The 17661-nt window shown below is 36.5% G+C and overlaps 1 protein-coding gene across 2 annotated transcripts in view; it reads left to right on the top strand.

Annotated features, from left to right (window-relative positions):
- Nucleotides 1-17661, top strand: part of LOC114248628 (zwei Ig domain protein zig-8) — a 127931-nt gene that overhangs the window by 54644 nt on the left and 55626 nt on the right. The window contains exon 3 of one of the 2 annotated variants that reach the window (XM_028181924.2): nt 10463-10659. In XM_028181924.2, coding sequence (XP_028037725.2) covers nt 10463-10659 — 197 coding nt within the window. The remainder of the gene's footprint in view (nt 1-10462; nt 10660-17661) is intronic. The other variant, XM_028181925.2, reaches the window with a different exon arrangement.

Genomic DNA, 17661 nt, shown 5'->3' with positions numbered 1-17661 from the left:
CGAAAAATTGCCCAAATATTGTCTACGGTGGAACCGAAATGTTATTTATAAAAATATCAGTAAACTGCATCATTGAGTTCCTAGAATATAGTTACGTTAAAAGTGATCGTTTGAAGTTATAATAGCTTCAATCATTTTGGTAAACTATTTAGGTAGGTACTTTAACTCTTTGGAATATTCATCGGCACTTAAGTATTTTCAGGAATATCAATGTAACAATTTGATGATTAATGTTACGGCTTAAACGAGCTATACATTTTAAAATGTCTAGATTTTAGATGCTATTTTTATTTGCACAAACCCGTGTTATATATAGCTCTAAGCTTAAAAATTTTCTATCATTTCACTAATACTAGTGGTCACGCAGTAGTCGAAGTTCAACTATAATTAATTGAAATTATACGTTTGAACATTATTATCGTTCTATTGTCAAAGACTATTATTCTTCTATTAGACTTCTATTATTATTATTTATTATTATTACTCGTATAATCACAGATTTCGCCAAGACTACATTCTCAATCTGACCACAGACTGAGAGCAAGAACAAAACTTTGACAATATACAAAGAGTATATAATAATATATGTGTGTGTCGCGGCGCCTGACGCGTTTAGCACAGCAAGCTAGCCAAAACATTTACTACTACCGGCACCGCGCGCTGACAGCATTCAACAACATTCTGAAGATACCTCCCAATAATCATTATTGACACAAGACCTTCCTTTTTTCGAGAAAGGTCACATGCCAAGAATCATCGACGAACAATCACAACCAAACCATTGTATAATTAAAGCAAGTAGCAAGAATGCAATTGGTTTTATTAAAGAAACAATAAGGCCACAGTGTCTCGCGTAGACAGTGTGTGTGTGCGTGTGTGTGTGTCAAATACATGGTAGAGTGTGTAATATTTTTTTATTGATTTAATGTATTTTAATGGATAATTTGAAAAAAATAGCATTCTGCACTCCTTCACTATATTCTCTATAAGTGTTGGAAATTTCATATTCCTCCGTACGCCCAATTTTCGTAAAAAGGGTACAAAGTTTTTGCTTCACGTATTAATATATATGCACTTAGATTAAATTTTATTTTAGTCTTCCTTTAGTTTGATTGTTACACATGACACAAATATACAATACACAATATACAAATATGCCGCATATAGAGAACACCCCATTTCTCTATATTTGAAGTCGATTAAAATTCTTAACAAAAATAGAAAATTAAATTAAGCTATTTGATTTTTAAGTCAGACTGCCAAGCAATAGCCGAAGTGCCTACTATACAGTATAGCTTTTAACTATTTAATTCGTATTTTAGATAAAAAATAATACGTATAAGCGAAAAGTTAATATTTATAGCAGTTCCTGAGCTTTATTCAAATATCTTAATACTAAAATAATTCACAGTGATCGTTCAATCAATTCTCCCTGTCTACAGTCCCCGACATTGACCGTGTCTATTGAAAGCCCTGGAGGCAACCAAGAAACGTTTCAAAGCTAACATAGACATCGTCAATCATCTTGACAGCTGCCAATAACAGTAACCTTTCCTTTTTTCTGACGTTCGAAATTACAATACGATGACTCGAAGATCAATCGTTGTTTGAGAAGGTGTTTTTTAGTTGTGTTAGTAGTTTTTTGAAGTTGTGTTATAATGTTTCTTTGTATAATTTGGCGATTGTAATTTGAGAATGTTTCGTATTTACTAGATCAAGTTTTGTTTGAATTTGATGTTCACTTCGGGTGTTTTCATTTTATTTGTAATACTTTGCTGTATAAAATTTGTTTAAGTTTTTGTCTTTTGGGGATTTAAATGAGCATACAAGATTATTCAAAGTCGATCCCGCTTGGTTTTTTTTAGATAGTGTATCTTATTAGGACCTTAATTTACCCGTAGTAGTGGTACCCTCTCCTTAATCATCTCTTATCATCTCATATCATCATCATCATCTCCTTATCTCAAATTCTTCCAGCCCGCAATTCCCACCCTAAATTTACTAGTAGGTAAGCGGAATTTTTCTTTTCATTTACCTGATGTTAAGTGGCTACCGGTACCCATAGACATCTATATAAGTATATATATATATATATATACATGTAGATATATATATGTGTCATCTATATCTATACCGTAAATGCCACCACCCACCTTGAGACATGACTTCTAACTCTCAGTTCTTTATTACAACGACTGCCTCGCCCTTCAAACTAAAAGGCATTACTGTTCTACGATAGAAACAAACTGAGTAGGTCCAGCTATTTTTTTCGCGAAGGATTCCTTCCATTTGAACAGTACAACAGCCGATGTTATTAGTTATTACTCAATAATTGGATATTCGTTTTTGTGTCCAAGGTGAGTGAATTAATATTATGATGTTTACGATCTCCACATACATTTAATATTAATAAACAATGTTCCTAATACTGGTGTATTAGGCTCGACTGTATTATTAGGCATTCTCTACTCCATTATTGGACATTAATTGAAGCACTTAGTTCTTGGACCGCTTGGCGATACAGTGAATTTGGTCAAATAGACATAGAGTTAACTAGAACAGAATATTATTTGAATTTTATAATGGAATAAAATTTAGATTCCAAACAGTCTGTTCAAAAGCTTTTTATGACTCATATAAATATGATCACACATTCACGTGAGTAAGCGAACTCACAGCGCACAAAGCGAATGCCGTCATCCACATTAAGACATAAATCTGGTAACGACTGAACACAAGGTGACACGTGAGTTAGTTTATTCACCGAAGAAGTGAAATGAATTAAGAATATATTAGATGGATTTCTTTTGAGCAAAATTCGCACGAAGTCAATATTTACGAGAAAAAAAGAAGCTTTGATTCTGTTTTTTTTCCCTCCCTTCTTCTTATTATTAATTTACCCACACCACTTCCGAGTACTTGAAGATGAGATTTTATTTAAGAAACAAATTTAACCTTCCGACGACTGTTAGGTGGTTTTTTTTTTTGCTACATAAAATTAGTTATTGCTTATCACGAATGACAAGTGAAAACATTTCACGCTCTCCGCCTATCGCTAATTAAAATACACCGAATTATTGAAAACACGTAACCACCTCCGGCTGGTCCAGTTGATAGTACCATTTAGTTAACAGAAACCTCTCCTAGAATAGCGATTGGAAGATAGTTCAGTAATTGCTTATAGAGTAAATATACAAGCATTATTTTTTCTTTCATAATATACATGTAAGATGACTTTCACTGGACAACTAAAGTGGCGATAAAAGGTGATTGCATGCAGCAGAGATGCGAATGTTGCGATTGATGTGTGGAGTAACGAGAATGGATAGAATACGGAATGAATATGTTAGAGGAAGTCTGAAAGTGGCACTTGTGACAGAGAAGCTGAGAAGTGCGCGTTTGGGATGGTATGGATGGACATGTGATGAGACGAAATGAAAATGAGGTTGGTAAGAGAATGTTAACTATGAATGTGGAAGGATATAGAGGAAGAGGTAGACCTAAGAAGAAACGGATGGATTGCGTAAAAGACGATATGGGTAAGAGGGGAGTGAGCGAAGAAATGGTATATGATAGAAGAGTATGGAAAGAGAAAACATGTTGCGCTGACCCCAGATGACTGGGAGAAGGGCAGGATAATGATGATGTAAGATGACTTTCCGTTTATTGTAATATCTATAGACTTGTAACTTATTCTAAACTATTTCAATATCTTGAGGTCATCTTATTTAATTAGCTATGGAGCTCTGCATAAATGCTGTAAATAACCTGGAAAAAATGGCTCAATGAACTACTTTGTCGTGCTTTGAAATTGCTGACATCCCCGAGCGACGGTAATCACTCAGTATCAAGTGAGCTGTATACTCGTCTACCTAGAACGGCAATAAAAAAGTAGAGTTTTTTCTAAGTTAATACCAACCTGTTCTTTTAATCTGCCTAAGTCACTCGTTTGTCATACATTTGGGATCGAAGAATCAGACGGTCGTCTCTAAAGACTCCTCCAGCTTATACTGAAGTCTTTAGACGTCTCTAAAGACTCCTCCAGTTTGTACTGGAGTCTTTAGAGATTGTTGTTGTTTATAAATACATTTTTTTTCCTACCTAGCTGAGAGCCTTGAGAGGCTATTTCAGCGTAACCTTAACTAGTAGGTGAGCTCACGGGGCTCAAACCTGACGACGTTGCTAACACGAACCCTAGCAAGAGCCGTGCTTCGCAGAATCTACCACCGGACATACATACCCACATAACCAGGTTTTATTTTTCACTTGTGATTCGTGTTTTCTGTATCTCTTAGCCACATGAATAGTCGAAGAGAATAAGATATGGGTTGCAGCTTAAGGGTAAGTTACATTGATATTTTAATCGTATCTTTCAAAGTGGGATTTCGTAGAGATACTAATAATATATTATAATAGGTAAGCAATTTTCCCATTCTACCTAATAAACTGAGTAACAATCTTTCCTTAAGAGTAAAAATGTAAGCACAAAGAACTCATATAAACAATTACTAGATGACGACCGATCTTTGCTCGGTTTTTTTAATTTTTTATAACGCCATATTGTTGTGTCTTTAAAGCAGTAAAAATAGTATTATTATTCGCCAATAGATGTCGGGAAGAGTCATAAAGTTGATTATTGAAAACACGAATAAAACAACATTTTCTGAAAATAAATCGTAGCTAAATCGATTTGTCGCCCCCGAAATCCCCTGTATACTAAATTTTATGAAAATCGTTGGAGCCGTTTCCGAGATTCAGATTATAATAATATATATACAAGAGTTGCTCGTTTAAAGGTATAAGATATCACCTTGATAACTGTTTCGCGAAGACCCGAAAACTATGACCAGAACAATGCTTGTTTTACAAATGAAAGCAGATGCTGATGAGTGGTGCTGAAACGTGGACGTTTCTAAGAATATTTAATTTTGTAGTGAGCTTGGCAGGGTGGGGCGTGAAGTATTCGGTCTGAAAATTCTCGTTGAGCAATCTAATAAAACGAATTGCTTTCTTTACCGAGAAGTTTCGAGAAGTGGAGCGAAATTTTCAATATTTTTTTTTCCGTCTGAACAGCCTATTCCGCCACTTTAGGCTTTTGTAGGATTGCCAAGTTTTAAATATATACACTGTGCTGAGAAATCTTAAAAAACGTTTATAATATTTTAAGCAGCATTAAGGCTTATTGTTTGTTGTGAAGGCCAGAGAAACGAAGCGGCTGTTGATTTTCATTTTCAATGGTAAAGTACCGATTTTAGGTTTCAAAATTGGTAGTCGTCGTGGCCTAAAACATAAAATATACGGCGCATTCGTATCTAGCGATGCAACGGTGTTCGGATCCCGTAGGCAAGTACCAATTATTCTAATGAAATACGTACTACGTACGGTACGTACTTGACAAATGTTCACGATTGACTTCGAAAGTGAAGGAATAACATCGTTTAATAAAAATTACACTGGAAAAATTATAATTTGCGTAATTACTGGTGGTGATACGTGTTGTGAGTCCGCACGGGTAGGTGCCACCCCACTACCTATTTCTATTGTGAAGCAGTACTGCGTTTCGGTTTGAAAGGGGAAGCTATTGTAACTACACTGAGACCTCAGAACTCATATATCAACGTAGGTGGCGCCATCTACATAAAGTATATTATATATATTAAGATAATCACTTAACACCAGCTGGGCCTGGAACTTGTGGGTGGATGGAACTCGTCCACTATCAAATCAATAAAAACATAAAAAATAGAGGCAACTCAATTAGTTTAATCAGTGACGTCTGTAACAGATGCTGCCCCTAACGGTATTACTAATAATTGGTCAGTGATAACTGAAGTACATTACCAAAGTATTGGACAAAACATTATTAAGGTATCTTATAAATATTGCATATATTGTTGGTATACTCTCACAGCTTCTTACCAAATGGAACCAGCATTACTGTGGATGCGTACTGTGAGGAACTAGACATAATGATACAGAAGCTTGAGAATTTTCGGGCAAATTTCTTTAATCACTTGTCCCCACTGCTCCTACACAACAACCATCGACCCCATTCGGCACAACAGATGGTCTCCAAAGGTTGGAAGTCTGTGTCGTTCACGGTGCTTACCAGATCTTGCGCTGACAGACTTCTACTTTTTCTAAAGTTCGGACGACTTCTTGCCAGGAAAAAATTCGATATCCGATAGGCACTTCAAAATCCCTTTGAAGAGTTTTTTGACACCTGACTTCTTCAACACGGGCATTGAAAATTAGGCAGCGACTTTGCTCTGACCCTCGCATTGCTGAAGTCCACGGGCGACGGTAACCACTCACCATCAGGTGGGCCATATGGTCTTCTGCCAACAAGGCCAATAAAAAAAAGCCGCCACTGCTACTGCGCTGTCAGATATACATCGATACCATGAAAGCATATTTTGAATGATAGAAATTAAAAAGTATTCAGACTTTAATTTTCTGTGTACTAAATGGCTGATTTCGTGTGTAAAGATCTAATATATTATTATAATATTATTAAAATATCTGGAATCTATACTATCTATACTAATATTATAAAGAGGAAAGATTTGTTTGTTTGTTTGTTTCGAATAGGCTCCGAAACTACTGGACCGATTTGAAAAATTCTTTTTCCATTAGAAGCCGACATTGTCCCTGATGAACATAGGCTACTTTTTTTTTTTTTTTTTTTATTTATTTTTTTGTTTCATGTGTGTTTTAATGTTTCTGAAGCGAAGCGAGGGCGGGTCGCTAGTATTTAATAAAGTGAAGATTTCGAATCCAAATATCGTTTTGTTTCAGATGAATTTATTAAAAATACCAGTCACGGTTTTGAAACTTTGTTTCTAAAGCATCATCTGAATCTTTGTTTATTTAGCTGTTTCTTTGAATTTAGAACTTTCCTTATACAAAGATTTTCGTAATCAACGTAAAATTCAGATTTTGAACATTAAATTGTTAAGCCGTAACAAATGTACGCCGTACTAATTTCTTAAAGGTTTTTGTCTTGCTAATTAGAGTGTTTTAATATAGCCTCTCGTATCGCACATTATATTTAAGCTATAAAATGTATGTTTAGGCTTATTATGAACCTATGTATCAAGCATTCTGTAACGAAAAATTTTCTTAGACGGTGATCTATACTAATACTAATACTAATCTATACTATAATATTATAAAGAGGAAAGATTTGTTTGTTTGTTTGTTTCGAATAGGCTCCAAAACTACTGGACCGATTTGAAAAGTTCTTTTTCCATTAGAAGCCGACATTGTCCCTGATGAACATAGGCTACTTTTTTTTTTTTTTTTATTTTTTTTTTTGGTTTCATGTGTGTTTTAATGTTTCCGAAGCGAAGCGAGGGCGGGTCGCTAGTCATTCATATACAAAGACAAACAATACCTTTTGTCAACTGATTTCTTTGTGTTGTAACGATTGACATGGTATATCAATAGGAAATAGAAGAAACAGTTTTTTTTTTAGGTATTATTAGAAACATTTTCTATAGCAAAACAAACGATAAAATAATCATATTAAATAACCATATCGGTATTCCGTGATCACAAAAAATGTAAAGTATTCGATTCGATAATAAACGCGAGATTATACCGTGAAAATAGTTTTACCTAAATACATATATATTATTATTCAAATCTTGAAATGCCAGTGATTATAATCGTACTTCGACCATAAGATAATATGTTGTATATAACCAGTCTAAATATTGGATGTCAACATTTTAATGAAAACACTCAACTATGCAATTTTGTATTCGATATTGTGGCTCTTTCACCATTCTTTCGGTACAACGAAAATGCTTCCGTATTGAATTCGTCGTGGCCACTCTGTTTTATTTTCCTGCCTATTCGTTGGTAGTCTATGGGGCTATTTCAGCTACGCAGTGACGGGTGGGTTAGCCCATGGGGCTCAACCTGACAAAGTTTGCTAACACTGGCCCTAGCAAGAGCAGTGCTTCGCTATAAATATACCATATTTTTACCTCTTGTGAGCCCACACGGGTAGGTATCATCACCCCGTCTATTTTCTGCCGTGAAGCAGTAATGCGTTTCGGTTTGAAAGAGCGGGGCAGCCGTTGTGACAATACTGAGACCTTAGAACTTATAGCTCAAGGTGGGTGGCGCATTTACGTTATAGATGTCTATGTCCAGTAACCACTGAACATCAGGTGGGCTGTGAGCTCGTCTACACATCTAAGCAATATTTTTTTTTATCGGGATCGCCACTCACTTAGAAAATCCAACGAGAAACTCAGTGACTGTGTTTATAGGAATATTAATAACTGCCTTAAGCTGTAGGCCTTCTTCGGCCTGTGCCCAATAACACAGTTAAGTTTCTTTAAGTTCAACTCACCTTTATCATAAGTACTGAGGCTTTCAATCGGAAACTTTTTGATGTTGATTTCTATGTCGGAGACAGTCGGGCAGGCGTTAGCACTACTTCTACTCCTAGCTTTTAATTCTAGAATTTCACAAAACGATCTTCACACCCATATGAAATCTTCTAAAACATTTTACGGTGGAACAAACAATTCTGGTGAACTTCAAGCAGATACTTTCCATGACAACCCATATCAATTTCAATGTGTCGAAATATTTTCGTTGAAAGGGAAAGAAACATTCGGAGGCCTCTCGAGATGGACATCTGGAATGACAGAGGTTCGTCCCACTATCTTTTTGTTGGCTTCTCTCGAATGTAATAGTGTTTCTCTGTAATACGCGGAACTGGTCAAATGTAGAGATAAATAACATATTTTGTTGCTCCAAAATTGCGCTCTAGTATGAGTGCTGATTACAGCGAGGCCCAAGAAAAGTTAGCGATGAGTGTTGCCATGTGGTGCTGTGACGATTCTCCTCCTAATGAAACCCATAATCATCCACCTAATGAGGATACTGTAAAAACGGGTTGTCCGGATCGAAATTAAATATTTAAAGTGTTTATTCATTTACGAATAATATAATGAACGATCTTATTTCTTAAATATACTTCTTGCGCACAAGTTAATACAATCAGATGCAGAATAAATTGGCTATCGCAAAAATCCAGTTCAAGTTTATACTAAAACTACCCTCACATTGACTGCGCGCATCCATTGTCAGCATAATGTTTTTATTTCCATTCTCTTCGATAAGTAGACGAGCTTATGACCATCTTACTGTTAAGCAGTGATAAGTTTTTATGGAAAAGCAGTTGTTTGTTCTACTGTCGAATACTTACACGCAAATGAAGCTAAAAAGTATACAATAAGTATTTTTATTTAAGACTAATATAGGTATATTGCAATTCACATGCATTTATATTGAAGGATCGTGACAATGGTTCAATTTAAAAAACGGTGGTTAACGAAATTGTAGAGTGACAATTATTTGTGCAAAAGATGTAACCAATGATTATGTAATTTTTTATTGGTGATAGGACCTCTTGTGAGTCCGCGCGGGTAGGTACCACGGCCCTGCCTATTTCTGCCGTGAAGCAGTAATGTTTTTCGGTTTGAAGGGAGGGGCAGCCCTTGTAACTATACTGAGACCTTAGAGCTTATATCTCAAGGTGGGTGGTGCATTTTCGTTGTAGATGTCTATGGGTTCCAGTAACCACTTAACACCAGATGGGCTGTGAGCTCGTCCACCCATCAAGACATTAAAAAAAAACAATACCATCTATAAATTATTTATAGTAGGAACTATTCCATTACTAAAGCCATAGATAACGCAACGTAAATGCCACCATTCACTCTGGAACATCTGATCTGTTCCCTTTAGATTTGTGATAAGACTCGTCCTACCAAGCAAAACACAATGCCAATTGCTTGACGTCATCAATAAATGGAACTCCGGCATCTACTAAAGCACGCTTCTTATATGCGTTCCCGTCTTTGCGTTTAATTATTGCAATAAGACATCAATTGCTGAATATTAAACTTATCTATCGAATTATTCCATACTAGCGGCCCGCTCCGGCTCCGCTCGGGTCTTTAACAAAAACTCGACAATATTTAACGTTGTTTTATTTTTTTAAATAAAAGGACACTTATTGCGGCATAACTATAATAGTTAGACATATGCTGTCGCGACACTTTTTGTAAATAATAATGTGCTCTACAAAGTTGTAGTACATTATTTTATTCTATCATTAATAGTTTTCGCAGGGCACGCGATGTAAAGAATATTTTAGGTAATTTTTTTACATCTTGGGTTACATTATTGGAGTTTTAGTAAGGATCCCTCATTTTAAAAAAAAAAGCCTATTGCCTATGTCACTCGGGAATAGTGAAGCTTCTAAACAGTAAAAGAATTTTTCAAATCGGTTCGGTAATTTTGGAGCCTATTCAATACAAACAAACAAACAAATCTTTCCTCTTTATAATATTGTATTATAGTATAGATAGATTAAATTGACCTCAACGATTCCAGAAATTTCTAGACGTGTAATCTAAAGATAATTTGCATTTAGCAGGCATATCGGCCGGCGAGGGCGGTGACGGCGAAGATTTGTCCGTGACTACGACAGTCGACTACAGCAATGTCACTGGCACTACAGAGTCTGTTGGGCAACCTTACTTCGACAACTCAACAAAGCGAGATTACACAGCAGCTGTAGGTCAGCCGGCTTATCTACACTGTCGGGTCAAGAACTTAGCTGACAGAGCGGTGAGTCATCTTCAAAAGATGTTTTCATGTTTTTGTCTACAAAAACGTTGACCTGGATCCAGGTTTTTTTTATAGTGAACTGAACCTATCACTTCTACATGGAACAGAGTTCATTTCACACAAGCATAGTAAGCTATCGTAATCTATCTATATAATATATAAAAATTAATCGCTGTTCGTTAGTCTCGCTAAAACTCGAGAACGGCTCGACCGATTTGGCTAATTTTGGTCTTGAATTATTTGTGGAAGTCCCAAGAAGGTTTAAAAGGTAGATAAATATGAAAATTCTCGGAATTAAGTAAAAATAACAATTTTGTTTTCCCTTTGATGTCCCCCCGTCGGACGGATTCCTTTTGTTTGTGTCTTTTATTTATCGATTGAGGCACTACGAAGTCTGCCGGGTCAACTAGTTTATTATAGATTTTCCGATATAAGAAACAGTGAAGAGAAATGTAGGAAACGAATACAAATAGTAGTAATAGTAGTAATATTAGTTCATCAATAGCATCAATAATTGAACGTTAGATCATTTCGTTTTTAATTTTTTTTAAATCGACAATGTAAATTTTACGCAAAATTTAACGTAGGTTCAATTTTTCTATATGACGAGAGAAGTTTTGATAGCTCGATAGATACATAATATTTAAATATTCATTGAACGTAAATGGTGTTGTTTATTGCAATAATGTTGTTTATATATTTTTGACTAAAGATTCTACTTTAAATAAATGTAATATATAAATGAAATCTGCTTTTTTAAGTCATGCAGGGTAAGGGCCGACGCAAGGCTTCCCTTAAAACGTAAATCTTTTGAGAAAATCGCGACATCGTCCGAACCTTTTATGACAATGAATCATCTTTATAAAAATTATGATGTCAAATAACGGGTTCTTACCACGATTATGTTTACCCGTAATCATGGCGCTTGTACCAGCGTCACAAAAAATTGGGAACTTAGTAAACGTAACGATCATGGTAAAATGTAGATTGCCGGTAATATTTAAGCTTATTGGTAATGAATCGCCATGCTTATTAACAACTGATTAAATTCGATAAAAACTTGGGGTAGCTCATTTCAACTATCAAATTATGCGGCAGCAATGGTGGATTCAATGCACCATACCAGAAACCTTCCTAAAACACAAAACTTCAACTCGACTAACAACGACAAAATTGCTATAGGTACTTAAAATTTTACTTTAGCATTTTAAAAAGTAATGAGCAAATATATTCACAAAGATTCATTTTTGTGCTTATACCTAGTCAGGTCATAAGTATTGTCACACAGTAAAAACTTTTCTTTTAGAATGCTGGCCACAAAAAAGTTTATTGAATTCTTATTTCGAATTGTTCATGAAAATAAAAATGTATACTTTTAGAATTTTTACTCATTTTTAAATATGGAGTGGACGCTTAAAGAAGACCGTGTTGCAGTTATTGCGTTGCATCGTTATGGTTACGCGCCAATTCTAATTTTTAACATACTGAAAAATTTGAATATAACCAAAGATTCGTTTATCGTACCATCAAACGATACATGAAGACTCTAGTGTAGATGACAGGTCAAGAAGTGGTCGCCTCGATCTGTTAGGACTCCAGCAGTGATAAAAGCTGTGAAGGCGCGAATTCAAAGAAATCCAAACGTAAGCAGAAACTGTTGGCCTTCAGATGGGTTAAGCAGAACACGGTGAAAAGGGTGTTAAATGAAGACTTAGGCTTTGGCATATCGAAGAAAAACAGGACATCGTTTGAATGCTCGTCTAATGGACCTGAGACTGAAGAGATGCCGCGCTTTGTTGAAGCGGTACGCGGAAAAAAAATATCGGGAAATTCTTTTTTGGGATGAAAAAATTTTTACCGTAGAAGAGAGCTACAACAAACAAAATGATAAGGTGTACGCACACAGTAGTGAAGAAGCGAGCAACCGTATTCCGCGTGTCCAACGAGGTCATTTTCCATCCTCGCTCATGGTATGGTTGGGAGTTTCTTATTGGGGCTTAACAGAGGTACATTTTTGTGAGAAAGGTGTAAAAACGAATGCAGTTGTGTATCAAATACAGTCCTGACGAACCTTGTGGAACCTGTTTCTCATACCATGTTCAATAACAGGCACTGGGTATTCCAACAAGATTTGGCGCCAGCTCATAGAGCGAAGAGCACACAAGACTGGCTGGCGGCGCGTGAAATCGACTTCATCCGGCATGAAGACTGGCCCTCCTCCAGTCCAGATTTGAATCCGTTAGATTACAAGATATGGCAACACTTGGAGGAAAAGGCGTGCTCAAAGCCTCATCCCAATTTAGAGTCACTCAAGACATCCTTGATTAAGGCAGCCGCCGATATTGACATGGACCTCGTTCGTGCTGCGATAGACGACTGGCCGCGCAGATTGAAGGCCTGTATTCAAAAGCACGGAGGTCATTTTGAATAAACTTTAGTGTCATAAGAATCTATGTTTTGTTAAGTTCATTTTGGTATATGAATGGTTACATAATGAATAAACTTGTTTCAATTATTTTACATTAAACATGTGACAGAATTTATGACCTGACTAGGTACATACTTCACTATACGTACAGTAATTAAGTCTAAAGTGAAAATAATCTGATTAATTAATAATTTAAGTCACACGAATTATGTAGGGCAAACAGTAACGCTTAAAATCAAATTATCATCAAGCAAAATTATGCTTTAATCTGATAATGCAAAGGACTATCATTCTATAAAATAACACTCGCATGGAAAACACGTAGCGCCCGTGAAGATTAAAGAAAGTGTCATTGTGTAAGTAAGTAATTACCTACTTTATCGAAATGAGCGACTACGTTTTGTGTGAAGTGAAAGTTTGCAAGAAACGGCGAGATAAGGGAAAGTCATTTATTTTAATGAAAAATGTAAGACGGCATTACGACGTAACCCGGGGACTTTTTTTTACCACGCATTAGATTGAGTTTTTCAAGGAATTAAGGTGGTTTACAAACATTTAATTTAAAAGTAGAATGAAATCACGTTTTTGTCATATTCATCGTCGAACTAAAAGACAAGAAGGAGTTTGGAATTTTCTACGAGACCACATAAGATAAGGGTGATTGTTACTTGAAAAAAAAACAGAACGAGGATTGTTAGGCTTTATTTACTGAAATACTCTTAATTTTGCTGTGCTTTGCATTTGTGGATTACAAGAAAGCCTTCGCTTTGATTGAGACTTGAGCTGTACTGTAGTCTCTTTAATGGAACTAAGGAGACTTCTGATACACCGGTACATCAAAGTTTCTGTACGGTAATGCCACTGTCAGTCCGATTATAGTACAACTGCTAAGTAACTTTATATAATACAATTCGCGCAAATACTATAATAGAAATAATTTGGATACGATAATTAATTAAGTGAAAAAAATTATAAGAGCCTCATGAAGAAGTAATGTAATCACAAAGTATTTAAAACTGATATTTCCATACATTTTCCGTAGGTACCTAATTGCTTATTTAGGTACTTGATTCGTTTATTAGTTTTATTCAATACGTTAGAATGCTTGAATTTAAACAGTAATATTACCTACTCATTGAGTTTGGATCGTCTTTATAAATGCTTTTTAATCTATAAAAATGAATCGCTGTTCGTTAGTCTCGCTAAAACTCGAGAACGGCTGGACCAATTTGGCTAATTTTGGTCTTGAATTATTCGTGGAAGTCCAGAGAAGGTTTAAAAGGTGAAAAAATATGAAAATGCTTGGAATTATATGAAAACAAACAATTTTGTTTTTCCTTAGATGTGTCCCCTTGATGTTTTATTTATCGATTGAGGCAATACGAAGTCTGCCGGGTCAAATAGTTTGATAATATATTTTTACGTGCGTATTATCTGTGTACAATAAGAATTTTCTAAAATGTAACTATACAAGCATGGTTTTCTCTTGTGTTAGTAATATTGAAAAGCAAAAGTACACCGGAACCTCGGTTTGAACACACTTCGACCAACATTGGAATCCGGAAATGTAGATACAGGAATCACTAATCACAAGATCAACAATACTGGTGGTAGGATCACCAGGTGGTAGTTTTTACTGGTGGTAGGACCTCTTGTGAGTCCGCGCGGGTAGGTACCACCACCCTGCCTATTTCTACCGTGAAGCAGTAATGCGTTTCGGTTTGAAGGGCGGGGCAGTCGTTGTAACTATACTGAGACCTTAGAACTGATATCTCAAGGTGGGTGGCGCATTTACGTCGCAGATGTCCACGGGCTTCAGTAGCCATATAACACCAAAGCACGTACACCGACCTAAGCAATAAAAAAAAACTAATAATTAAATTAGAAAATGACGCAGTCTATATTAAGATTATGAATGCGAAAGATTGTATTGATTTAAGTTACTTGACCACACAAAAATAACGGCAGACCTGTATGAAATGTCGCTAGAGATATGGTTCATTACCTGGATTAACACATATTGTCTTATGCGACCTGACCCGGGCAACGTCGACTATATTTTCTACAATAAACACGGACGTATGTTCGTACAACTCGACTGGTAGTTTGTAGACCAGTGAATGACACAAGCAACATTAAACCTCCGTAAAAAGCAATAAGGTTTGTTTTCTTGGAATTACAAGTTTAATGGCACGATTAGTATAAAATAGTACTACGAATAAAAAAAATTATATGTAATTTTCCAGATCGACAACAAGCTTAAATTGTGACACAAATCTTTCTTATTCGTGGATGTACTTTATAGTACAGGCGTTATTATAAATAAGTGTTGTGTGTTCTAATAAATACGTACCAATTGTAAGGGATCGATTTAAATTTATTTGAACAGGCTGTCGTGGGTCACATTTTGGTATTGGGATTTTAAGGTCATGTGTATATCTTTTGAGGCTTTTGCAGAGCAAAATGTGCGTACCTGCGTAATTGCCGGTGACTTGAGGGATCGCTTATTAGCTTGTAATGATTGTATTAAAAAGATATTACTTTGAACGAATCTTTTTCTGACATATAGAAACTCACCCTAGCTCAATTAATATATATATATCATAAACGATTTATTTTAAACTAAAATAAGTTATATATAAATTTATACTTACTAATATTTTTCCTTTTTGAATCAATCATTTTAAAAATAAAAATAATATGAATATCGATGTCAGCCATGTCGATAAGTCGGCTAAAGTACAAATGAATAGACAATAAAAATGTTGCCCGGAAAAAAAACTGTAAAAATAAATCTGTTGTTATTTTGTTAAAAACATGGCTTAATCTGGGCAAAAAATTTATGTCCAACATTACAGAGCAGGCATTAAACATAATACTCCTGACGTTGACCCAACTCAGCCGAAACGGTAAACAACTCTTTTATTCAATTTACTTCAAGTAGTACTATATTATTTAACTGGCGAGTCACATAGCTTATATTATAATATGATATTGCATAGACAGGCGATACAACTCACGGCGCATCCGATGTTAAGGACTTCATATATATCACAATGCGAATGCAAATATTCAACATGAGTTCTACATTTCAATTATATAGCGTATAGGCCTTTTTCATGGCCCACCTGATGGTGAGTGGTTACCGTCTATCATGGAAGTAAGCAATACCAGGGACAGAGTCCAGCTGTTGCCTACTCTTAAGTACTTTCCACAAGCTTAGTATGTTGAAGGATATGTCATAGCGCTCGGGAAACAACGTAGAGGGGAGCTCATTTCAAAGCCAGATGGTACGTGGCAGAAAAGATATCTGGAAACGCAATGTGGATGAACGCAATGGTTCAAAATAATTTGAATGAGCTCTATCTACTCTGGCGACGAGCGGTGCGATGGTACAAACGAGATGATGGGATCATCTTAAACAATTCTTCAGAGCACTCCTCACGGAACGTACGGTACAGAGGGAACCGAAGTCGCTCCGCAGAACCAGAGGTTCCAAGCATTCCGTGTGAATGGGATTATCGATTCTCCCGTCAACCAGACCAACTACCATCAGCTTCTCTAAGTTATCGAGGCCTCTACAAGCAACGTAGCCGAAGCACGACAGAATACGTTGAAAGCAGATCCTGAATTGGATAATAAATGAACAACTCCAACAGAATCTAGTTCGGTAACTAGCTACTCACCGCCCGTGTCGCTTATGTCGGACACGCGACTTGAACACGAACGTGAAATTATTCATAACGTCAGGATTGTAAAAAATGTATGTACCTACGCGAGATTAAAAACGTAACTTTTGTTTTAATTATAAGCTGCGGTTCGTTTTTTGCGAGGTTCGTACAAATAAGAACATTGTTGCTACTCAAACGTTTTGCTAAGGCTTGTTTGGTTTCGGCATTCAAATGAATAATAAATGGAATCTCGACTTCGTTGAACATTATAATTGATTGCTACCAAGAAAATATTATCAGAAATGAAAACGTTCACGAATTAAGGGTTTCTAATAAGCTATGATATTTTTTTAAAAATACTCTCATAGTACGCTCATAATGACATGGCACTGAGACGTGGTCGCTCACAATGGGCCTTATGAGAAGACTCAAGGTCACCCAAAGAGCAATGGAGAGGGCTATGCTCGGAGTTTCCCTGCGAGATCAAATCAGGAATGAGGAGATTCGCAGGAAAACCATGGTAACCGACATAGTCCAAAGGATTGCGACATTGAAATGGCAGTGGGCAGGACACATTGTTCACAGAGCGGATGGCCGTTGGGGCCAAAAAGTTCTTGAGTGGCGACCGCGTACCGGAAGACGAAGCATGGGTAGGCCTCCCACAAGATGGACCGACGATCTATTGAGGTTCGCGGGGATCCGCTGGATGAGGGAGCGTAGGACTTGTCTTTGTGGCGAGGCTTGGGGAGGCCTATGTCCAGCGACGGCGAGCCTGTGGCGCGCATTGTGCGGTACCGTAGGTTTCGTGGAGTCGGAGTGGTGGAGCTCGATGGGGTTTAGTCGGTAGTCGGTTTTGCGGGGCGGGTTCTGCGTGGTAGACGCCGCGCAGCGCCTCGCGCGCCT

Source organism: Bombyx mandarina, chromosome 21 (assembly GCF_030267445.1).
Source record: "Bombyx mandarina strain Sakado chromosome 21, ASM3026744v2".
In the NCBI taxonomy this organism is placed as follows: Eukaryota; Metazoa; Arthropoda; class Insecta; order Lepidoptera; family Bombycidae; genus Bombyx; species Bombyx mandarina.
Note: the sequence above shows the minus strand (reverse complement) of the source record. Positions and strands in the feature narration are given on the sequence as shown.